The following is a 23,227-nucleotide window of genomic DNA, read 5'->3' on the forward strand; positions in this document are numbered from 1 at the left end:
ATCAACTCAAGCCCTACAAGTAACATTCACACAGATGTTACTCTGACACTTTCCAACTACATTCATATTTTTATAGATCAGTCAACAGCCCTCCCCTACAAAGGCAGTCTATCCCCAACGGGATAGCCATGGGCCCCACAAACACTGCTTAGGAAGTGTGAGGTTTGGCTGGGTTGTGGAAGGAAAAGGCTTGTCTTTATTTCCTCACCATTAAAGTGGCAAGTACAGTTGTCCAAAAGTGCATAATTTAGTAAAAAAAAAAAAAAACATAGCAAAAGTTAAAAAATTTGAACAAAATAACAAACCTACACAAATGTGTAGGCACAAAGACAATGTCATGTCAAACACTAGGCTTTTTGCTGCAAAATGAATGTCACGCCTGGAGCTTCCACTCCATCTTTATACTGGAAACCCCTCCTACAAGACAAACCAACATTAACTGGCATTCAGTTTACAATTAATGCAATACCCAGACACAAAACATGGATGTGTACACCAACCCGCTAATAAAATTAGTCAAGACTATGCCATGTCACGTGCTCTATAAAAGTATTTGAATGCTCACCGTTTAAATACCTGATGAGACAACAGTCGGAAAAAGGAAGACGTGAACAGATGTGGTAAGTCCAGTCTCAGTAAACGGTGTGATTGTAACTGGCGTTGCATGTTACTGAATGTAGTCACTTGCTGGTATACACCGCATTACATTGGTTTTGAACATTAATGCCACACCGGGGCTAACAATAGCATCTGAATTTATGCACAATCGTGGAAACACAGCACAACCTGAGTTACACTATTCCATAAGCCAGCCAGTTAGAAGAATAACATAGAAATGTATATTCTTTAGCTGTACATGCAAACTGTGTGTAACCTACTTTTTAGAAGGCAATAGCTATAATGTGACAGGAAGGTCACAAAAGAACAGGTTCACCCAGCCTCTAAACTTCCCAGATACCAATCTGACGGAATATAATAGTATGTGTGGAAAGCAAACCCAATCCACAGGGCCCTCTTTGTCGACATCGTGACAAGGCCGGCCTCATTTGACACCATGAGGACCTGAACAATATTATCTGCTGCAGACCGTGTGTAGGTAACTTTATTGGCTAACATCCGTACTTTGCCTGATGGTCCTCTCCACACCGGCTTTTTCTCAGTGCTCCCTCTGTGATTGCTGGTTAAGGAATACTTCTTGAAAAGACCTTTGAGACATCAATAGTTTATACCCAAATAAAAGGGGAAATTGAGTCCAGCACAAAAACAAAATAAAAGGAAAATGATATGCAAATTGCAAAGGCAATATTTCTTCATTTTTCATTAAAACTGGCTAAAAATTCTTAGAATTTGCCATCATCCAGCATTAAAGACATGTTTTAATTTGATGCTATAGACAGACATGGGAATTTATTATGGGTTTTGATAAAATTAAAATATAGATTAATGTCAGCCTTATGATTTTGTGACATATTTTGTTATTTATTGCTATTAAAAGTTGCTTAGACATTCGATTCTTGAAAGTTGCACAATGAAAATAAAATTAGCATATTAAGATTGAGACTACTCAGTCCTTTTTTTTCCATCAGCCCCAGTTTTTGCCCAGTAATGTACCTGTGTAGTGCATATGTTTAATCATGTTTGCTTTAAAATGCTTTAAACGTGTATAAAATAACAATTTTCTCACTCTCCTCATCATTGCTTCTCTCTTCCAGTGCATTCTCATTACTTGTATGGACATATGCTTGCGGCCTTTTGAGAGTGATATGCCAAATCTGGAAAGGGAGACCTGGGTGCCTCAGGGTGTAGCTTCACCCCTCTGCTGCCCAGCCTACCCTCCTACCTTTCATCGCTCACCTCTCCTTCGGACACGTGCAATACAGAGGCCAACTCTGACCCTTGAACTCTGAGAGTGCGCATTGGCTGCACTCGCTGCTGTAAAGGAGGCTCATCCTGGTCTCGCCCAGTTTACCCCAGTGCTCCCAGTAGCCTTGTTGTTGTGGTGTTGTGCTCCTGCTCCCCTGGTCTCAGCTTTGGGTTCTTGTTCTGGTTCTAATAGTCTCGATATGGCCAAGTCCAAACAAATCTTCCTGTGTTAACAGTTGATGCTATGAAAACATTTTATGGAGATGATGACCAGTCGTTGGTTTGGACTTAAGCGTGATGAATACTTGTATAAATGGTGGATCTGCTGCACAGTACCCTTCTACCGGTTATGCAAGGTATTACTCATTAATCGTCTCTGTACATAAAATGGATGACTTATGTTTTTTATAGAAATATTATATATATTATAAATATATATTGGAAATATATATGGGAAAACCACATAATATTGCCGTATGAAACCCAATGCCCTGTATTCGATAGTGACTGTTCTCTCTCTCTTTCTTTCTCTTTCTCTCTGTGTCGGACCTTTGCGTGTCTTTTACTGTATGCTGTAAGTGTGGGATTTATTGCTGGGAGGGATTCACTAAAGGAAGTGTGTATTTCTACAAGGACTCTTCACAGGTTCATGGGTCCAACTCTCTCTTTGCCTCCTCTCCTTTCCTTTTCTCCTCCTTTTTTGACACGATGTAGCTGTTACTTCTCCTCTTTCTGCCTCTATCGCCTTCTGTATGACACTATGTAGCCTAGAATAGAGAGAATCCTTTAATATGAGGAGTGTGTGTGTGTGTGTGTGTGTGTGTGCGCGCGAGTGAGCGGATCAACCTCTCCGCTGGAGACTTGTAGAGGGGTTGTGTGTGAAAGTTCAAGCCCAGCCAGTTTTCTCTGTGGATGGTAGTGTTAACACTGTAGCTCCTCTTAGTTAATTTCAAACTTTCTCTCAAGTCAAACTGTAAACTGCTGCTCAACATCAGCCAATGATTTCCACGTGATACTGCTCTTACTGACAGACTTGTCTGATCTTGTTTCGTCACCTCCCATTTAGTTGCCATGGAGATGTGCCAGTAAGCAGTTGTGCCCTTGGCTGACCAACTCCTCACTCAATGAGATCACAGCATATGAACTAGTGAATTTCTGGATGGCTGTACAATCTTGTTTTGTTTGTTTTTATTTATTTATTTATTTTTCAGTTTTTCCGAGGTGTCTAAAAGGTGTAATGTGCTATGTGGCAGCTATGAGTACTGTGTCTTTATTCCAGGTGTGAAACAATGCTGACAAATCAAGGTTTTATTATTTGGCTATCCAAAAAAAGTGTACTGTATTTATGACACTATATAGACATAAGTAAAGCTGTTTTTTTTTCAAGACTTTGGATGTTGTGTTCCTTTTCAAAGTGATCTGGACAATGTATTGAAAATGGTTTTTATTGCAAGAATTAAACAGAAAATATCACTTTTTCAGAACATCTACAAATACACAACAATCTTAGATATAAAAGTCAAAAATAAGTTAGCAAAAAAATAAAAAATAAAATGGCAAAACCACTCTGTAGAAAAAGGGAACGTATTTACATCACTAGCATTCATAACATGTTTAAATTAAGCAGATCTTGGTCAAAACTGCCATGGTACATATTGGCCCCCACAAATAAACTCATGTTTTGTTTAAGCATCAAAACTCACACAAAAAAGAACGAAAGATCAGGGAAAGGTTTTGGAAATAGGAAAACTTAAATTAAGAGAGGAGAAGAGCCAGGATTTGTCATTCCTTATAAGTCTGGAGGCAGGGAACAGATATCCACTCTAGTAACTACACAAAAGTCAGGTTCATGCAAAGTCCTTGAATCTCTAGTTAGACTAAGCACCTGTAGCTCTGACAGACAGGGATGGACCACGGAATAAGGCATGTAGTAAAGGGAATGAGGCCTCATTATGAATGGAGGAATTCGGTTTGGCTAGCAGACCCTTAGATCAATACTAATTACATTTTTTTTTAATTTTGCATAAGACAAAACACTCAAATCAGTAGATGCACAAAAAAAAGAATCATCCTTTAGAATTTGTTGTCCATTGCCTCCTTTGTCTTTTGTTTGTGGCTCTCAGTGCACCTACATGTATGGTTCCACTGGTTGAGGGATCTATTTGGGAATGTCCACAGGAAAGGCCACTGGTCCATCAGCTGCAGAGATGCCATCCACAATGGAAGTCAAGGCACGCATGTTCCCCTGTTCTGGAGATTCAGCAGCACTCAGGAGATCTGCAGAGAGAGGACCATTGAGTCAGTCAGAATCTGTGAAGGTGCTCTGATCTGTTTGTGATCTGTTTGTGCTGTTTAATTAGAGTTTTAAAGAGTGCTCACCCTCACTGCTGTAGCTCTGCGGGCACTGCTCTGGAGTGCTGCTCCACTCTGGGCTGCTGCAGCAGGTGCTGCCCGAACTGGGCTCACTTGAAGATGACACCTGTTACCATGGAGACAAGCACAGAAGTTGCTGTCAGTCATTGTTTTGATACAGTACAAACAGCAGACAGAAACACAGCATGCACCATGGTGCCGTGCAACGTCACACATACCACCAATATATCCTGTGACCACCTCAGACAAAAACAAAAAAATCCATAACAATTAATTCTTTTCAAAGCCACTTGTTTCTTATTTTTCTTTTTTTGTGTTTGTTTTTTTTTCCAGTATTTTCTTCCTCTTTTCAACAACAGCAGTGCTTATTTTTCTCTGTTCTTTGTTTTTCTTTTGACTCCTTGTTTTGTGTCTGCAACCTCTTGCCTCTCCTCACCTCACTTCTCTCCTACTTACTCTGGGCTGGGCTGCATTTGGTCGGTAGTGCAGTCCCTGCTGTCCTGTCTCAGTGTCCTGCTGGTTGAGGGAGGACACCAGTGCCTGCAGCCGTTCGATATACTGGATGGCACTGCGCAAGATCTCCACTTTGGGCAGCCTTTGGTTGGGGTTCATCAGGGTGCTCCTCTTCAGAGCATCAAAGGCCTCGTTCACCTTCTTCAGACGCCTCTTCTCCCTCAGTGTGGCTGCTCTCCGACGGTCCATAGTCACTGTCTTTCTTTTACACAGCTTACAAGCCCAGGGTAGGCATTGACCTGGGCAGTGGGGTTCAGAGTGAGGTGACAGGCTGGATGGAGAAGCTTTGTCCTCATTCCCTGTCATTCCAACACCAACACCCCCAGACAGATTCCCACACAAGCCCATCATGGAGTTCCTGTCCTGGTAGCCAGCTTGGTCGTATGCCCCAGGCAGGCGAGAGGGGAAATAGTTGTCCCCTCCTTCATAGAAGCGCTGGTCAGGGAAGAAGTAAGGGTTGGTCTCAAAAAGCTCCATACTGGACAGTACAGTGGTCTGGATGTAAAGGGCCAAATATCCCTGCTTCCTCTGGAACTGCACTTCAGTAAATGGCCTTCAGTCCGGCGTCTGTGGTGTATGTTCCTGGCCTTAGTTTGCGATGAGTGGAAGACGTGTGGAGAACAACTGGTGTGGAGCAACTGTAGGCTGGCATTTAAACCCCTCTGCCTGCTGCAGGATCACAGGGTTAAATTTAGCACGAGCCCCCAGAAACCTGACACGACGTTTAGCTGTTGCTGCACATCTACACTTCACATCTCTGTTGGGCCCTGCTCTCTAGGGCATTAAGGCCTGTTCATGTGTTTGCATGTGTGCACCTTTCTGTGGGTTATTGTGCCCATGTATGTCTTTAGAGACTAGGATGTGATCAGGTTGCCTTGGAAATGGAAGAGATAACTGCAGATCAAAGATGTCTGTCTTAATGAGCTAATCCCAGATTTGCATTCTCCTCTATGACACTATACATAAAGTGCTCCTCCATGGGGGTGGGGCATTAGGAGTAGGGACAGTGTGGAGACAGCTGTCACCTCCACCAGGAACCAATGATTTGTATTAGAAAGAAGTATTTGTATGTTTTGTGGTTGGTTTTTCTCCGGATGGCTCAAAACTATGCTACAGAGTTGATGTAAGGTTCATAATGATCACCTGACAATAATCAATAAATGTGTAAACTGGAAGGTGACATGAAAGCTCATGCCACTTGTTCCTAAATGTTGGGTTTATGTACTGTATTAATATCCACTTACTTTCCTTCCAAAATGATTGCACAGAGTGATGTAAGTGACCTTCTGAGCTTCACTTCTCTTTGAACTAGGCAAGTCTGTGCAGGCACATACAGCACCAGTCAAGCATCAAACTGTCACTGGCTCACATTACTCTCAAAAATCAACAGATATATAATAGGAGACAACCATGCAGGGCAATGGATTTTGTTGTCCTGACCTCTTCTTGCCAGTTGTAGCGTTAGCCTAGCCAGCAGGTGTTAATCCTTCCAGGACATGTTTCACCCCATAGCTCATCTGCTAATTCTGACTGGTTTCCGCTAGCATGGAAGCACGGCCAAAACACACAATTCACTCAGCAGAGAAGTGGCTTGGAATGATAAGCACAGCGTTGGATGTGTTACATCTTTGCGTATGTCACTGCCATAGATGTATCATCAATAATTTGGCGGTGAATGTTTTGCAGCCACACAGTGCATAAGCTGCATAGAGGAATGCAGTGTCTGGTGCATGCTACTGCCAATGACATATGGTGCTCTCAGAGAAATGGGTTTGTGTTGCATGTAGCATTTTTCTTTATGGCCCAAAAAATTCTCTTTTGGTCTCATATGAATAGAGCAGCCTCTTACATGTGTTTAGGGAGTATCCCAAAAAGGCTTTATGTGAAATTCTAACATGTTTTTCTTTTCTTTATGCAAAATCTACTTTTCCACAAAGACCACTGTGTGAAGTGAAGCTTGAAGTGGTTCTAAGAACAGATAACCTCTGCTTGGAACTATGGATCTTCTTCAGGGTTACCCTTGGCCTTTTACTCATCTCACTGATTAATGTTTTTCTTTTCTACTACCTTTCCGTTTCTGAGCAGCCCAAACCTAAGCTGTCCCTCACTGCCCCTGAACTGTTTGGAGAGAGTGTTTTGGTATGCATTGTGCTGCTTCTTTGATGGGACTGCTGGTGTTGCTAACTGGGGCCTTTTACAGCAGGAGTATTCATACTGAGATCATGTGACCAGATGGCTACACACAGGTGGACTTAATTAAAACAATTATGTATAGCAGGTTCTGATGATGATCAGCTGCATCAAGTCTTAAGTCCATTAAAGCCAAGGTGTTAAATTTATATGTAAATATAAACTTTCTATTTAGATTTTTTCCCCATAAACTTTTTCTCTTTACTTTCACCTAATCAGCAGACTAATGTGTGTGAGTTCGGTTGAAGCAGATTGCAGTTGGAGCTTGGCACAGGGCTGCAGTAGGCTGTCAGGTTAGTCTGTGATGGATAGTCACTGATGGTGGAGTGAGTACAAAGACGCCTGTGTTGGACTCAGGGGTACAGCAGGGAGGGGGTCTGCAGTGTGTCAGAGTCACTCATAACCTTCTGTCATCTTAACCCATTGTCAGCAGAACTAGAGAAGTGTGTGAGTATGTTTTGTAGCGTCAGGCATACACTTGTTTGAGAAACAAGTCCCCTCTCAGCAGTTTGAAGTGAGCACTTAAGATACAATTTACAAGAGGAAATCGAGTGTTTATTTACTATTTGCAGATGCTCTAATTGTTCAGCCTACATTCAGCCAACCAAACTAACACATTAGATCATTTAATTTTAATCACATGACAACTGGGGAATTTGAATCCATATAAACATTGTTTTATTTAATGAGCAGTTAATTTAGACATATTTGTGAAGTTTAAGGTTAAATTATTTAGTCTGAAAACATATTCTGAAGTGTGTATAAGTTTGTGTGTGTGTGTGCACGCTTTAAGGGATTGCCCTGTCATTGGCAACACTTTTCCACTTCTCAGTGACAAGCAGCAGCACATTGTAGAACAGCTGAGCTTGGGGGGGTGGGGGGGGAGGGTTGAGTTCTCCTCACCCCAGGTTAGCCTCAAGATCATCACTAACCTGGAAAACTGTCATGTGAGCACAGACGGGAAATCTCAGATATGTAAGAGGAGAGTAGCATAACATCAGTGAGGGAGTGTTGATTAAAGGTGGATGAAACAGGACGTCCGTTCAGGGAGCTCTAATAACTGACATGTTACACAAGAACAGATGATTTAATCTCATTTTAAAAGACAGTTTTTCTTAAATTAAAAAAAAAAATCTCAGCTTTCAAAATTGACTACTGAATGGTTCAATGTGTATGAAAATAATATGAATCATATGCTATGGCCAGATCTTTACCCAAATTAAGTTCTTTGGAAGATTCTTCTTAAATTATTTTCTTTAAATTGCATGTTTCATAACAATTTCAATTACCATCATCATCAAAACACAAAATGAAGAGTTTGGATTTTTGGGATTGGCTTTTATCTGTTAAGTAGTGTTCTGTACACTTGTAAAATCAATTTCAGAGTTATAAAGCTGTCTTTAGCCAATTTCCTTACTCTTCCTCACTTAATTTTCCTTACTAATTTTCCTTTAAATTAGCCCCTATCCGCAGTAGTGGTTGGAAATTAACTGGGTTGAAGTCTAAGCTAACAGCTGCTCCACTTTAACCATTAATCATTAACAAATCCAAAGTTACAATACAGTTTCTTACTGGAAAACTTCAGTAAGGTCATCATTTATTAAATTTGACCAGTTAATGAACACTTAATGTTATATATGTAATTTTTAAAACAGGTTTGAGGTGAGTAAACGTCTTTCAGAAGTGGGGAGGGATATGGACATTAAAAAATTTAAAAAGAAAGAAAATTTAGGAATATATATTTCAGTATGAAAAATACCAAATCTAATTTCTGGGCATGGACTGTAGGGTGTTTCTGCCTGAACTGTGGATTCATGCAGTAATATTATATGCTAGTAAGGTGCCTTTGAGAGAGGACACGGTCACCATAGTGACAGCAACAGATGCCAAAATCTCACGCTTAGAGACACTGTTTCTATACAGTCACCATGATAACTGCACATCTATCACTGAACCCTTTGCTATCAGAACTATTCTTTCTGATTGCAGAGATTTTACAGGGTACGCAACATTAATGTTAAAAGATGACAAAGCAGTCTACTCCTGCTAAAAGAAAAATCAGAACATACAACTCAGTTAAAGTAAATCAACTGAATATCCTGAAAAAATGAATAAATAAATTAATATGAGCAGTTGGATCTGATTACTACACCCCTGCACCCCACTGGTTCTGTTGACTAATGACCCTTACATAAGCTGCAGTGCTGAACCATTTGACTGATGTCTAAAGGTGATATGACACTACTACAGCTTGGCTGATCATCAGGAGAATACTCCCATTCATTCCTGCTCAGAATGAAGTGCCCCACCTGTGTTTTCACAGGGCTCTGGAGGCCTGGAGAAAGCTTTCTAAAGTCAAGGGGGGGAAACAGTAGTTCTGCAGCCCGGCCATGCTGCTGCTCACTGGGGCTTTTATCGCAGAGTAATCCCCTACAACAAACAGAATGGCCGGCATGTGCATATGCAGCTGTCACAGTCTTAGTGCAAGTGGTGTCATGTTAAATCACAGGAATGGACTGAGCCCCTGAGCTATCCGTTGCCCTTCCCTTCACTGGCATCCCACTCACTACGAGGCTCCAGTACTCACAGATAAACACACATGCATCCTCATACCCATGTACATAACCCACTTCCCACCAGCATACTTTGAAGCACATGGTTATTCACTCTAAATAACCTGTGTTCCACTGCTACAAACAACCAGATTATTTACACGACATACTGTATATTCCAGTAATGCCATCGGCTGTATGATACTCAAAGCAGGCATCACAGACAGGAATACAAAAGGCATTAATCTCTTTGAGGCTGCCACTTTATTCCAATTAATCTGAAAGGTATCTGAATAAGCGCTCATAAAATCCACCAACTTAATTTGAAGGAGCTTTACACCTTGACATTACTAAGTGTAAATTGCAATCTGCATAGTTTCTTTAAGAAGTATGATTCACCTGTACATGCCTGAATAGGGGATAGAGGGATAGTAGATTTGCACAGATGGTTATGCAGAAACTATGACAAGCTTTACAGTATCAGCTTCTCAATCAAAGAGCTTTGTTGTGTTTCTTCTTTTAGGTCATTTTTCTTTGACGCGTTGCCATCCACCGTGTTTACATTCTTAATTTTAAACTCTGTCTTTATGTCTTCTTCTGTACTCTTCTCTTTGTTTTACTCTGGCTTCAATGACCTTCTCTCATGTCAGAGTGGGACAAAATTAGCAGCCTGGTTTCTGGAGCAACAAAATAGTCGGACACAACAGAGGGGAATGTGTGTGTGTGTTTGTGCATCTAAATGGAGGTGAGAAAGGAAAGGTCCCGGCCATTCAGATACAGTTACAGACATCCAGACACACAACCTGAAGAAAGGAAAGGAAGGTAAACAGACTGAGGAAGGCTGTCATGGAGGCATGAAGATGAAGGACACAGGAAGTCAGTAACATCTAAATATAACACGTATATTTATAAATGAGCTTTAAAATCACAAATAAAAAAAGAGGAAATAAAAAGGGTCAAAACAGAAATGAAAAATTTCTCTAGGAAGTATTGCATGTTGTACACCGAAAGAGGATGAACAGAGAATGTGTTAAGTTATTCTGGGATGTTGAAATGGAGGTACTGTCACCATGGAAACATGCAGCTCCTCTACCACTCCCTGGGCTGTGCCATTCTGGAGCTGCCAAGGTCTGGATGCCATGTCACCAGGGGTGTTATACCACTCTTCATCTTTATGCTGTGACGCACCAGATGCCACAGACAAAGCAGAGTGCCATTACAGGGTTATATACAGAGATGAAGCTTTTCTGTGTGTTACATTTAGTGTTAATAGTACAAAACACGTTGACTATGGGATGTTTCTAATAGTTAACCAATCAGAATACTGATTCCAAGTAGTATCAAAAGTTAATCACTAATTTAGACTGCTGTTGAACATAAGGTGTCATTTTTTTTAGTTTAAGTGTCAGATAACCAGGTTATCAGGCAGGTTAATTATTAAGAGAACAATTAGCTACACACATTAAGCTACACTCTGATTGCAAGAGTATTCTAAAAAATTAAATCTGAATGAATCAATATAACTTTTTAACTTAAAAGAAAGCCCATTCTGTGTCACCACTGCATATGTGGGCCTTCTTCAGTAAATCTATGTGTGATTAGACATAGATGACATCTTAACATGGGGCTTTCCACAAACAGGAAATATATCCTAATGAGTAATCAGTGCCTAAATAACACCCCTGTAGCTGCAGTATTTATAAACCAGCTAGACTGCATTAGCGTTACAGCTGCAAACACAGTAGAGGACAGCGTGTCTGCCCCACTTCTCAAGAACAGGACAGAAATAAGCTGAAGACGAACAAGCAGCCGAGAAACTGTGAGTAAGCAGGGGAGAGTCGCAGATGCTGGACCCCAGTCAAGGAGCAGAAGACATACGACAGCTGGCCTGTCATACAATGACTTACTCTTTAGCCAACACACACACACACACACACACACACACAAACTGGGGTAACTGTACATCAACTGTCCCTCTGGAGGATAAGTGAACGAAATAAAACACTTAACTTCTAAATCTTTATTGCTTAACAAAACAACATTACTGAATCTGTAACAAGTACAAATGGAAAAAAAAACAAAACGATAAAAAATAAACTGCTGTACCACATATGTGCACATCATATCAGTATCAGTAATTACAACAATTAGGTCAATTAATCTGAACCAGTATCACTATGATGCAATATTTAATTTACATGAGGTTGTATCTTGTTTGTTTGTTTTTTTTTTTGGTGCAGGCTAAGGCTAATCAACACAAGCTTTGTTAAACTTTTAAAAGCTTTAAAATGGCTCATATAGCTCTTAAACAAGCTCCATGTGGCCTCTAGTCAAGACAGAAAGCATGCTTTAAATATGTATTATAGGTTACTGGTACTTTATAGCTTGAGTTACAAGTATGAGTTACAAGAATGAAATTTCTCTCCACCTGCTGGCAAAAAGGTTTAGCGCAAGTACAAAAAAAAAACCCAAAGAAAAACCAACATAGAACAAAACTATCAATACTTTTTACAATGAACAGAGTCAAGAGCCTTCCATCACTGGCCATCTTTCATATTAGAACTTTATAGAGTATGATGTTTTTATCTATAGGTGACCCACAGACTCACGCAAAAGACAGTCTATGTGGTATACCAAATACAATCTTCATACAAGGCAGAATCACATAAATAAAATCTAGTATGTACATATTTCAATTCAAAATCATTATATGGCAGTGGACACTTAAATCAAACTCTCCATAAGTACTTTGCAGATATTTTTACTTGAGGTGCTGTACATCTAATAACTCTGCAGTTAAGAAATTATAAATCAAATACATTAGACCTGTTAGAAGTGCAACTCTGTGCATCTTAGGTGGTCAAAATTAAAACTGAATCATAAATAAATTAAATACTAAATAGACAAAGTGTTCATTTATCACAAGTTTTGGATTTAGAGAACACTGAAGCATAATATCTTAACATGAACGATTCAGACATACTGCAGGCACAACTATCAAAGGTTTGGCAATTTTAAGTATTTAACACAAACATCAAATTACCAACCATAAAAAAAATTGTAGTTAAATGTTTTTCAGCTGCACATTCTCAAGCAGGTTAAATTCTGTACTGAAATACGATTTAAATATTTAGGCTAAGTACTTATGTTAAAAGATTTTAATATTTTTTTAGTTTACTCTTCCTTCAGTCTTGTCTTTACAACTCATGTTTCAGAGCTATAGCACCTAGGAGCCCCACACCACTGCTCAAAAGAACCAGTTTAGATAACATTTCTTATATTTACATTTCTACATAGAGCTTTTTTAATGTTCATCCAGATAACTGAAGTCAATCTCTGAAGGGAAAACAGCTCTTTCAATGCTGCCACTGCATTAATGTAACACAACAATTACTAAGATTTACAAAGCATGAGAAACAAAACAGAAAAGTAAACAAAACAAGCCTTCATGAGATCAAACAAAAACTCACACCAGTTATGCACTATTCAGCGAGAATTTTATAAATAAATAAATACTTCTGTCCCTTATTTAAAAATGGATAGCCAAACAAACATGGTATGACAAATTCTTGTCCAGGGTTTTATTCAACAGTACTTTAAAGCAGCATGAGAAAAAATAAACCTAGTAGCCAAGAGCAATCTTCACCAAGTGCTATATTTTATGGATACCTTTGTAGATTTTCAAGGTTTGCAAGGTGCATGTTTTGTGTTTGGGTATGTATGAGCATACAGCTGTTTTGTTGAATCTGTTTAACTGTATTGTATTTTTGTTTTCATGTGCTGTCTCAATTTTTGTTTAGTTCCCCAGAACATAAACTATCCATTTGTGTGCTTTTTAAAGGATGAATATCTTTATAACTTTCTGAATAATCTTTCCACAACCTGGACAAGGAGCCTGGAACTTATGCAGCCTCCTTGCACAAGGAAAACAGGTGAGCAGGTGACCTGTACGTCCGTGTATTATATTTCCATTACGTGGTCGCACTCGACAGAGCTTGCAAGGCTCCAACAGTGCCTCGGGTCGAACGTCTTCAAACTCCATATCCAGATTTTCCTGACTCTCTCCTTCTGACAGCTGCTTGTCCCTGTTAAAGCTAGAAGGCCACGGGCACTTGCCTTTACCTGTAATCATAGTGGGCAGTGGTCGGTCGGCAGTGGAGTAGGAAGGCAGGATAACAGGATCAGATACTGTCCTGCTGCAGTCTGGGACATCAATGCCTGTGTCACTGTCATCTTCTTCATCATGCGTAGTGAGAGGGCTACATAGGGAATGAGCAAGTCGAGGGACATCTTTGTACCAGTTTTTCTGCAGAGCCCAACAGCGAACGCAGTACTTCTGGAGAGGTATGTTGTATTTCCTGCACTCTGTGCACTGCCACGCATCCTGGGGTACAAGACAGATAAAAAGTCAAGTATTTGCAATTTTAATCAGTATGTACAAAACCTTACATGTGCAGATATACAGACCTGTGTGGAGATCTCTGTGTCAGTGTCATCACTCAGACACTGAGAGTCTTCATCTGGCTCCTCCTGCATCTAGACAAATGTAAGACATGTAATTGTAATATCCTCAAGCCTAACGGTATGGACTGTTTTAGTTATTTTATGCTCCGTGACAGGGGCTCTAAAGATGTAAGTACTAATTGCCCAGACAGTTCCATGCAATAAGGGTCATAAATGTACAAATGACCACTTCTGAGATTACTTTTTTAAAAGAGATTTTTGGAGCTTTTCACTTTATTCTTAATAGGACAGTTAAGACAGAGAGGGTAGAATGAGACATGAGGAGTTCAGCAAGGTTGCACAGCTATTCTAAGTGTCGGCGGCCATCTTTAGCAGATGGACTTCCAAGTTGCCCCCCAGGAAAACTTTTAAGGAGAAAAACTGAGCAAAAACAGGCTGTAGAGATTCGTGAGTTGAACTGTACGCTCTGATTATAGATACCATGTGATCCCATGTTCAACTACATCTATTAAGAGAACTCTGATTAAACAAAAGATTGTCAGATGATATTTTGGCAAGATCATCTCTATCATACTGCACATCTTGTAAAGAGGACATTTAACAACAAGGAGGTAATGAAGATTACAGCCCAACAACCTCCTACCTCTCGATCTGCCTTCTCCTCCTTCCCTCCTCCATAGTCATCCTCAAGTGAACCTTCTCCTTCACCTCTGCTTCCTTCTTCCAGTGCAGCTTCTTTCATCTCCACGCTCACCTGTTCACTCTCACCCTCAGTTAGGAACCAGAGGTCATCTGTGGTGTCCGACACTATGGCTGTGTCCTCCTCCTGTGCAAGAGACAGCTGACATATCAGTCAGACTACCACCCACATTTACACCCAGTTTCCACCGCTATATAAATTCCATTATGGAAAAAGAAACACTGCCTGAGACTAAAATAAAACAGGAAATACTTATTTATAAATAACAAACAGTTTTTTTAAATTAACAAAAATAGTACAAAGAAATGGTCACTTCTTAAAATGTAAAAATATATAATATGTGCCCATTTTGAGTTTGATGCTAGCAACATGTTTCAAAGAATTTACAAAATACCCAGGCTTCATGTTAAAACCAAAAAACACCAATAGTTCAGCGTTGTGGTTGATGTCAAGGACCACTTCTAGCGCCAATAAAGCATATCAAGGTGCCCACCTGACTACACAGACCAAGGGCTGCAGTCTCTTTAACCAAAGTCCATTTCTAAGTAATAAGCTGAAAATGTTATATTTTAATCAGTGATATGTTGGCTTTAAAAGAGCAGAACATGCTTTATAATTGGTCAACTACCATACAACAGCTGTAAACCATCCTAGAAAAAGTAGAATGTAGTTAACTATTTAAATCAGCAGGTGGAATAATTGTACTATATAGTGGACAATAATATAAACAAATAATTACTTTTCTCACACTAATAATGAATTCTATTCAGCAATAAAATGTTTACTATTAGGGCTGGGGTTTAAAAAATTGATCTGTTGATTTGAATCTACTCAAATTTAATAAATCTAAATCAATTAATAAAACTTGGGATCTCGATTTTTATACGTCTTCTTTTCGATGACGTAACCTTACTCTCGCGTGACAAACCGAGACTCGGCGAGACCTTAGCTTATATATACATCATAGATATCTACAAGAATACTATATGCTTTATGGCAGGGCTTTGAACATCCTCAGCCGGCGGCCATCTTGCCACAGGCTTGCTCTCTCGCAGAATCTGTGGTATCCGAGGGAAGGTGAGTGATTTGCACAAACGCAAATACTCTTATTTCACTGAAATCTTGATGGATTTACAAACGGTTTGGTTTCTTACTAAAGTTAATGACATGGCTATAATTCTGGATACCTAAACATGTTGATATTGCAGCCTTGGTCTTTGAAAAAATACTTAAAGGTGCAGCATAGTTGTGTTCTCCATCAGAAGGCACAGTAAGGGTCATCAGAGCAGCAGAGCGGCACATTCACCAGACACCAGCAAGTTCCAGACAATCACAGCCCATCAGACTGCTGGAGGTCCTGTTCATTTTACAGAAGAGGATCGGGTCGGAGGATGTGTTTTTGCTCAAGGAGCACAATGGCTACACACAGTATGACATAGACAGGCACCACCATATGCTGCTGACATCAGTTGTGTCCCTGTTTTTTAAGCTAAGGCTGCACCACATTAATTGTATATCAGTGTAACTCAGAGGCCTTTTCAGTGTTAAAATCAATTCCCCTGTTTCACTCACACAATGTTTTATCTCTGTCCTCCATGTGCAAATCCCCACAATAGTCTAGTTCTCTGTACAGGGTGGAGATTTCAACAAGCTGCATTCCTTGATGTAAATTTGTAAATCTTGTACCTATTTTGGATTGCAAATAAATGTCACTTTTATGTCCAAGATGTTACAGACATAGAATTGAATGAGACATTATAAATATCTTGTGTGCATATATTCATTGCTGTTTATTTTCATATGAAAGTCCATGGTTAAAGCTCTGCTCTACAATCGGCTATAATTGTTCATTAAAATGATTCATTGATTTTTATTCATAAATATGCATTGTCACAGCTACATCTCTGGCGTTTATAACAAACCAAACTCAAAAAAAAAACACCTATAAAATTGAGTAAGTTATGGTTATTTATAAAGTGCATATACCATTAAAACAATGTTACGAGTGAGCGAGCTAACTGTGGCAAGATGGCCACCAATGTGGATGTTCGACTCCATTGGCCAGTGGCGCGGGTAAGACATCTAGCCTTTATTGTAGATATCTATGATATACACAGCTGGTTTTCTGTGTCACCTCAGTTAAAAAATCAGTTTCTCTTGCCGCGACGATGTCAAACTCAGATTTTTCATTCACCAGTGTGAATTATATTCACCAGCGCATTACTGCTCACATTAGCAGCTAACGCTAAGACCGCGGGCACCTCCACGTTCAGTAACAGGAAGTCATGTCACCACACATACTTTAAAATAAATCCTCTATGTCATTTAAAGTCACATTTTCTCTTTAACAGGTTTACATCTTGTTCTTTTATCAAAAAGTAAACAGTCTGATGCTATTTATCTGATTTACGTCATAGCTGCGCCTGCTGTGTTCACAGCAGTGAGCAACACGTGAGAAACACGTCAACTAGTGGAAAATCAGACAAAAAAATTCTCTCTGGCAAATGAAGATGGAAGCACTCTGGCCCCAGTGAGGAGCAGCTGTACTTCTCCTGCTCCGATGTTACACTGATATGGCTGACATGGCCGTCACGGGAACGCACACAGCTGAACAAGCTGAATCTACAGTAGGAATTTCTGAATAGTATTATGGCTTAAAATGGTTCCAATATTCTTTGTAGATTTTTATTAACAACACGTTATCTAAGACTCAACTTAATGGAACAGTTTCATCAGGACATTTAAAAAGTTGAACTTTGAACTGAATCAAAATAAATTGTTGTGAATCGAATTGATTCAGGAAATTAGTGACCCCTATTTGACATTGTCATGTTTCTGCCACATTCAGATATTAGTGTAAATTTTTGCATGGACATCAACTAGGCCAACTAATGACTATTAAATACTAACTAGATCTCTCATCTAAAGACCAATAAATTTCTTTGATGGCATTGTGGGTTCTGTAGTGCAGGCTAAAAGCTTTTGATATGATACATGGCTGCTATAACAGCATGAATAGGAAGAGCTAGAGAAGCCAAGATGTACTGGCATGAAGCTGGTGGACTAAAAGATTTACGTTTTTTGTTTTTTTAGATGCAGCAATTCTTGAAAATAAGATAATGTCGAGAACTGTTAAGAGTCGCCCCATAGAGCATCGTCCAGCAGTTAACTGCTGACTGTGTGTTCTGGCCTTGAGAATGACAATGAACCATGAACCTGTTGCATTTGTTATGCTCTAACTTTTGTTTAATCTGAATTCTATTTGTTTTCCTGAAAACTTTCTAGCAACATATCAGTTCTCTTACTTGGTTTGTATGGATATCAGTTGAGCCATTGCTCCTTCGGTTGTAGTTATTACGCAGATTACCCAGAAACCACCAAGGCAGGCCAGACAGATCCCAATCTTCCAGAGTAACATCCAGTTTGGGGCGCTTGCAGGCTGAGTGTGGCAGACCTTCAAGAGACTCTGAAGAGGTTTTGAACAGTTAAATTCAACTTTTCACAACAAGCGTGATTTGAGAATGCCAGGTATATTACAGACTGCTTACCATCATCTGGATCCCGAGGTCGCCTCTGGGAGGGTGTCTGCAGGAGAGGCCCATCACTGCTGGCCATCGCTCCTGTTGTGACTACACCTCCACACATCTACAGAGAGATTTGAGACAAGAAAATTAGAACACAAACCCATGACTGGGCACATGGAGGACTCACAGCTCCTTTTCAAGATGGCCTCTAGGCGTGGGGTGGTGGTACAGGAAAATAAGGTATGGCAGTGGGGAAGTATGGGAGTGGTGGGGGTCAAAAATCTTTTAAAATATAATTTAACACCAAAACTGAGACATTATAAGAGCGGGTAAAATAAGAAGTGTACAATTAACACATAAATAAGCTCAAATGTCTAAAGAGTTCATTACATTTCTAAATGCAGATGGTCAAAATTTTTGGATTTAGTGCATTTATTTTAACATTTTAACATGAAAAAAAGCAGGCCAGAAAAAAAGACAGGGCATCTATGGTGAAAAAAAAGTTCCATCATACTAAAAATATGCACATTCAAAAAAGAAAAACTACTTTTCAAGAGTTTGCTATTTATATCTAAGTGGAAAACTTAATGAAACACAATTTAAAGTCTAGTTAAGAAACACCTTCCAAATGTAATCAGACAAAATTTGAAGACTCATTGAAGGAGATTTAGCTCATGCAGCAACTTAAAATGCCATAATTATTTTGATTGATGAAGACATACGTATAAATCATTGTTTCTAATTAATGCTGAGAGATAAAATACACCATACACAGGTAACTAAAAAATCTTAAAAAAAAAATAGAATAGGAGGGAAAGGGAAGAAAGGTATATAGGAACACAGGGAAGGGTAAATAAGTTCAGGATTATAAAGGCCTGTGGCTGATCAGAAGCTGAGATCCTCCAGTTTGGATCAGAGAAGAGACCTCTGAGACAGACAGAGACAGTGACTCTGCCCCCCCATCCACTGGGTGGAGCTGGTGGGTTGCAAAAAGGTGCTATGAATCCCACCAGGTTAAACCAAGGATGGGGTTGTACAGAGACGGTGCCACTCTGTACAAACGTACACCAACGAAGACAGCAGACTTTAACTCAACCCTCCTCAGTACACACAAGTTGACTGGACCACACCTTAGTAGGACAAGCTTAAAGTGAACAGATATTCTACGATACTTTTAGAAGAAGCATTCATCTTTGAGAAGCTGTGCACTTTGTAGATGTGGAACAATACACTGAACTACGTTGATACATTGGGTCAATTATCAAAGATCCAATAGCATCAATCCAAATAAAAAAAATTGACCAAATATCGATACAGTAATTATTCTTAAGAGGCACTTCAGCTTTAATATGTGTAATTGTTTATATTAGTTTCTAACAACCAAAATCTCTTATTTTGATTTATTGAGAAAAAAGGAAATATTTTTATTTTTATAGCACTTTTCACAGGTTAAAACCGACAAAGTGCTTTACAATAGTCAAAAAGGGCTGATATCCAAAGGTGTGGTGTGTAATTATAATAAATCAATATATCATATAATAGCCAAACTTGTCATTTAAACCCCTAGCAGTTTGCCTGCAACTTCATGTCCAAGAGTGTTGTGTGCACTGAGGTGAAAAAGATGAGGGTCTCTGTTTCTTCTGAGCACCATGCTTCGGCTTTACCTGACCACGATCCTCCACTCCGCCCTCTACACATTCACGGCCCACAGAAAGATTCTCTGCAGCGTCTGCATTTCAAATGAGACACAGTAACAGACAAAAGGACAGCCCCCCTTTTAATTATAGCATTGCACACTCACTGAGGCCCTTTTGGATTTGAAGAACAAGCTGAAAAAAATGTGTCCCTCTTTAAATGTAAAAATGATCCCTGCATCCTCAAGCGATGCAAAAATGGTCAATATTCTCACAATGTACATAAGAGGAAAGATTACACAAGAATAAACTGTTGCAGTATGCTCACACATCTTCTCTTCAAAACTCTGGTAAGATGGCAATCACACGAGAAATTCATCAAACACCAAGGATCAAATAAAGATTACTGATTTTCAATGCATCACAAATTTTAAATTTTTAAATCTGAAAATCACTTACCAGCACAACCAAGCACTACCACGTATTTCTTGAGCATTTCATATACTGGGCTGCAAAGTAAGCATAGTTTAAAATAACATTTTTAATCTAAAATGTTCAAATAAATTTTTTTATACAGTATATCCCAGTAATTCCGCTTATAAGCAGGATTGTTTTTGGCATGGGTAAATACCTTGGGTTTGTGACAGAGAAGCTCTCGACTTCTAGCAGTTCTCCCAAAGGATCATCCTGGCAGTGGACGATGTGTTGCCTTTGTTTGTCATACAGTTGCTTCCCCATGATGTACTGACCCAAGTAGTGCATAACCTATACAAGTATATTGATAGAAAGCTTTTTTGTCATTAGAGAGTGGGGCTGAACCGAATTTACTTTTTTTTTTCTTCGAATACATGCTGATAATGCAGAAAATATTTGAACTGTGCACAATGATTTGCACATATCTTCTTTATTCCCAACAACATGACAGTTCAGCACTGCTATCGTTGGTACACTTACAATACCATGCAGTAAAACAAAGCCAAAAAGGGCACCCAGAGTGCCCGATTTTAAACATTATGAACAATCTATTACAATGCAAAGAAAACTGTTCCTTTACAAGGTAATGAGTAAGTGATGCAGGTTGCAACAGAAAACTATTTGATTAGATAGCTCACCTCCTTGAGTGTGAAAACATCCTCCTGAGCTCCAGCAACACGCAGAATCTGCAGGAGAGGGGCCTTTGGTTGTACCTGAGCAAGCAACAACGCAAGTTAGTATAGAACATAGTTATTTGACTTAAGTATGTTTAAAAATATATGTGTGTATATTGTACCTGATTACCCTCTCCAGGCAGTGTCCTGCATGAAGAGCTAGAGGCCAGAGGCTGGGGTGACAGGGAGCTCATAGTAGAACTAAATCTGAAACACAAATGTAACATCCAGTAGAAGCCAGCTTTCAGTTCCCAATTAATAACATCGCCTACCACTCTACTTACAGGCTTATAAGGTTACACATCATATCAATGTCCTTTAAACCTAATTATGTCGAAATGAATATTTCATAAGAAATGGCCACGCTTAATATTCGGGTATGGAGAATTGTTGGTCTAATTTTTTGTAGAAACGTGCTACCATACGACAGGACAGCTGTTACAATACACCTTTACTTTCCCTTTAGAGCCACAGTTACGTTAAAATAGCAAAACAAATATAGCGGATGTAGCGTTAAAATCTTAAAATTAGCATCTTAGTGCACAATTGTGGGCATTATCATTTACAGACAGGCAAACTATGGCGTCCCTATATAATTAACCGATGGCATATTTGCAAACGTTACTTGCAAACGTGTATGCTAGCCTAGCAACGAAGCTAACATTAGCTTACTTATGTGGCTAGCTAAATACTCAACAATACATTCGTTGAAGGTAACTCACCGTAAAGACCTGGCATCACTTCAACTCTCTTCATTCTTTTACACCAGCCATTGCCATACAGCAACCAAATTGTTGGATTTTCGACATTGGCTAATGCTAGCTAAACTTCAGATTCAAAACGATGAATATCTCTTCACAACTTCCGGATACTTAGAAGGAATGTAGCGCCCCTATTGTTGAACTCGAAGTACTTACGGTTTGTCTAACGTAATGCACGCTTTACTTTTTCTTCTCCTTCTAACCTTGTTTCCACGGGCTATACGCAAATATGGCGTATTGCTGACATTTACCGTTTAGTGTTGTCTCAGTAGTACTCTATCATCGTGCCACACCAAAGTACTTTATATCAATTTGTATGTGTCGACCTGATGCAAATAGTCTACCATCTTCATTTTATCCCAGCTATCCAAGTTCAACAATGTTTTCACACTAAAAACTGTTATTCCGGTCGTCCCCAGCTCCCTAAACATTCTCCTTCTGTGAAGAGTATAATTCTTGCATTAACATGTTTTACTGTTTCTTTACTTCCACACTCACATTTTCCCCTGGATGCTTTCCTGTCAGAGCCAGCCCACCCCTGAGTCCAAAGTGACCACGTTACAACCACGTGATAACTACTTGTAGCAGTAGGTCACTGAGACTCTGCAGAGGCTGGGGACCTATCAGGGGAGACAGGAACCAGAGGGGGCACTAATTGGTAGCTACACATCCCACTGGAGAGTTTTGATTCACTGTGCCTCCAGTAAGATGAACTTTTGGGATTTTTAGCATTGTTTTATAATCATGTTAGCAGTTTAATTGTTTGAGTCTTGTAGGGGTGCATGCACCCTGAGGTATTTCATTGATTTTAATTGTGGGTCTGCCATAACTTGTTTGTTGAGACTGAAAACTTGACTGTTGTTATGTGCTTTATAGGCATAGAACTGACTGCTGTTTATTGTAGTTTACAATTACATATTTTAGCTTTACAGTTTTAACATTCTGTCTCCTTCTGTTTCTAGTGCTGCGGCTGGTGTGGTCCTCCATTCACTGGTGTGGTTGGTTTCCCAGCTGTAGCATGACCATCTATCGTCTTGTCCTTTCTTGTCTGAACTCTTAGAGTTTTACCTTTTGTAAAATAAATAGCATGTGTATGGCCCACACTGACTGTTGTGGCCTCTTCATTGAAGCACCTGTGTGCTAGTGCTCATCAAAGGTTACATACTGAGTCTCTCCGTTTTTTAAATAACCTAGCATTTAGTGGTCCTTATTTTGCATTGCACTGCAAAGTGTGCTCTTCTTTTTTTGTCCTCCTCTCAAAAATTTTGCCACTGCACATGTATAAACTTAGTGATAATTGTCATGTATCTTGATGACCCATATTGCAAATAAAATCCTTTTCTCTCATCTCCTAGAGTTTTCTTTTTTCTTTCCAAGCGATCAGTTCTTTCATTCCTCATGCGCCCCACCTCACATCCTGCTGTTTATTCTGTACATTGCTTGGTAAATTTCCAAAAGTACAGGTGAAACTCAAAAAATGTGAATATTGTACAAACCTAATTTAT

General features: G+C 39.5%; 3 protein-coding genes across 7 annotated transcripts in view; 1 reads left to right on the forward strand and 2 right to left on the reverse strand.

Annotated features, from left to right (window-relative positions):
- ppfia4 (PTPRF interacting protein alpha 4) overlaps window positions 1-3,245 on the forward strand; it is a 58,639-nt gene extending 55,394 nt beyond the window's left edge. For all 4 annotated transcript variants that reach the window (XM_041980636.1, XM_041980638.1, XM_041980634.1 and 1 more), the window contains one exon: window positions 1,713-3,245. In XM_041980636.1, the coding sequence (XP_041836570.1) occupies window positions 1,713-1,756 (44 nt within the window). In that variant the 3' untranslated portion in view covers window positions 1,757-3,245. The remainder of the gene's footprint in view (window positions 1-1,712) is intronic.
- A 47-nt stretch (window positions 3,246-3,292) lies between these two features.
- On the reverse strand, window positions 3,293-6,374 carry myog (myogenin). Its single transcript, XM_041980639.1, has 3 exons — window positions 4,693-6,374; window positions 4,243-4,342; window positions 3,293-4,140 (listed from the first exon to the last, which is right to left on the reverse strand). Exons 1-3 carry the CDS (start codon window positions 5,224-5,226, stop codon window positions 4,022-4,024), a joined length of 753 nt encoding a protein of 250 aa, XP_041836573.1. The 5' UTR covers window positions 5,227-6,374; the 3' UTR covers window positions 3,293-4,021.
- Window positions 6,375-11,496: 5,122 nt separating this feature from the next.
- mdm4 (MDM4 regulator of p53) lies at window positions 11,497-21,833 on the reverse strand. 2 transcript variants are annotated; one of them, XM_041979813.1, is made up of 11 exons: window positions 21,684-21,833; window positions 21,084-21,168; window positions 20,926-21,000; window positions 20,445-20,578; window positions 20,273-20,322; window positions 19,844-19,908; window positions 18,204-18,300; window positions 17,961-18,121; window positions 14,599-14,781; window positions 13,959-14,027; window positions 11,497-13,875 (listed from the first exon to the last, which is right to left on the reverse strand). In XM_041979813.1, the coding sequence occupies exons 2-11, from the start codon at window positions 21,153-21,155 to the stop codon at window positions 13,327-13,329; spliced, it is 1,455 nt and encodes a 484-aa protein (XP_041835747.1). In that variant the 5' UTR covers window positions 21,156-21,168; window positions 21,684-21,833; the 3' UTR covers window positions 11,497-13,326. The 2 variants fall into 2 exon arrangements, with proteins under 2 accessions (XP_041835747.1, XP_041835746.1); XM_041979812.1 differs by having other exon boundaries at window positions 14,599-14,796.
- Between the last annotated feature and the right edge of the window lie 1,394 nt (window positions 21,834-23,227).

The sequence above is a fragment of the Melanotaenia boesemani genome, chromosome 3 (assembly GCF_017639745.1).
Source record: "Melanotaenia boesemani isolate fMelBoe1 chromosome 3, fMelBoe1.pri, whole genome shotgun sequence".
Classification (NCBI taxonomy): domain Eukaryota; kingdom Metazoa; phylum Chordata; class Actinopteri; order Atheriniformes; family Melanotaeniidae; genus Melanotaenia; species Melanotaenia boesemani.

What these genes read in the sequence shown, in the direction of transcription:
- myog (XM_041980639.1), bottom strand. Translation starts at nt 5,226, where the DNA reads ATGGAGCTTTTTGAGACCAACCCTTACTTCTTCCCTGACCAGCGCTTC. An exon ending in CAAATGCAGCCCAGCCCAGA is followed by an intron (nt 4,343 to 4,692) that starts GTAAGTAGGAGA and finishes CCATGGTAACAG; the next exon opens with GTGTCATCTTCAAGTGAGCC. An exon ending in GCAGAGCTACAGCAGTGAGG is followed by an intron (nt 4,141 to 4,242) that starts GTGAGCACTCTT and finishes CTCTCTCTGCAG; the next exon opens with ATCTCCTGAGTGCTGCTGAA.
- mdm4 (XM_041979812.1), bottom strand. Translation starts at nt 21,155, where the DNA reads ATGAGCTCCCTGTCACCCCAGCCTCTGGCCTCTAGCTCTTCATGCAGG. An exon ending in GAGTGGAGGATCGTGGTCAG is followed by an intron (nt 18,301 to 19,843) that starts GTAAAGCCGAAG and finishes ATCTCTCTGTAG; the next exon opens with ATGTGTGGAGGTGTAGTCAC. An exon ending in CTGATATCCATACAAACCAA is followed by an intron (nt 14,797 to 17,960) that starts GTAAGAGAACTG and finishes CTGATATGTCAG; the next exon opens with CTGTCTCTTGCACAGGAGGA.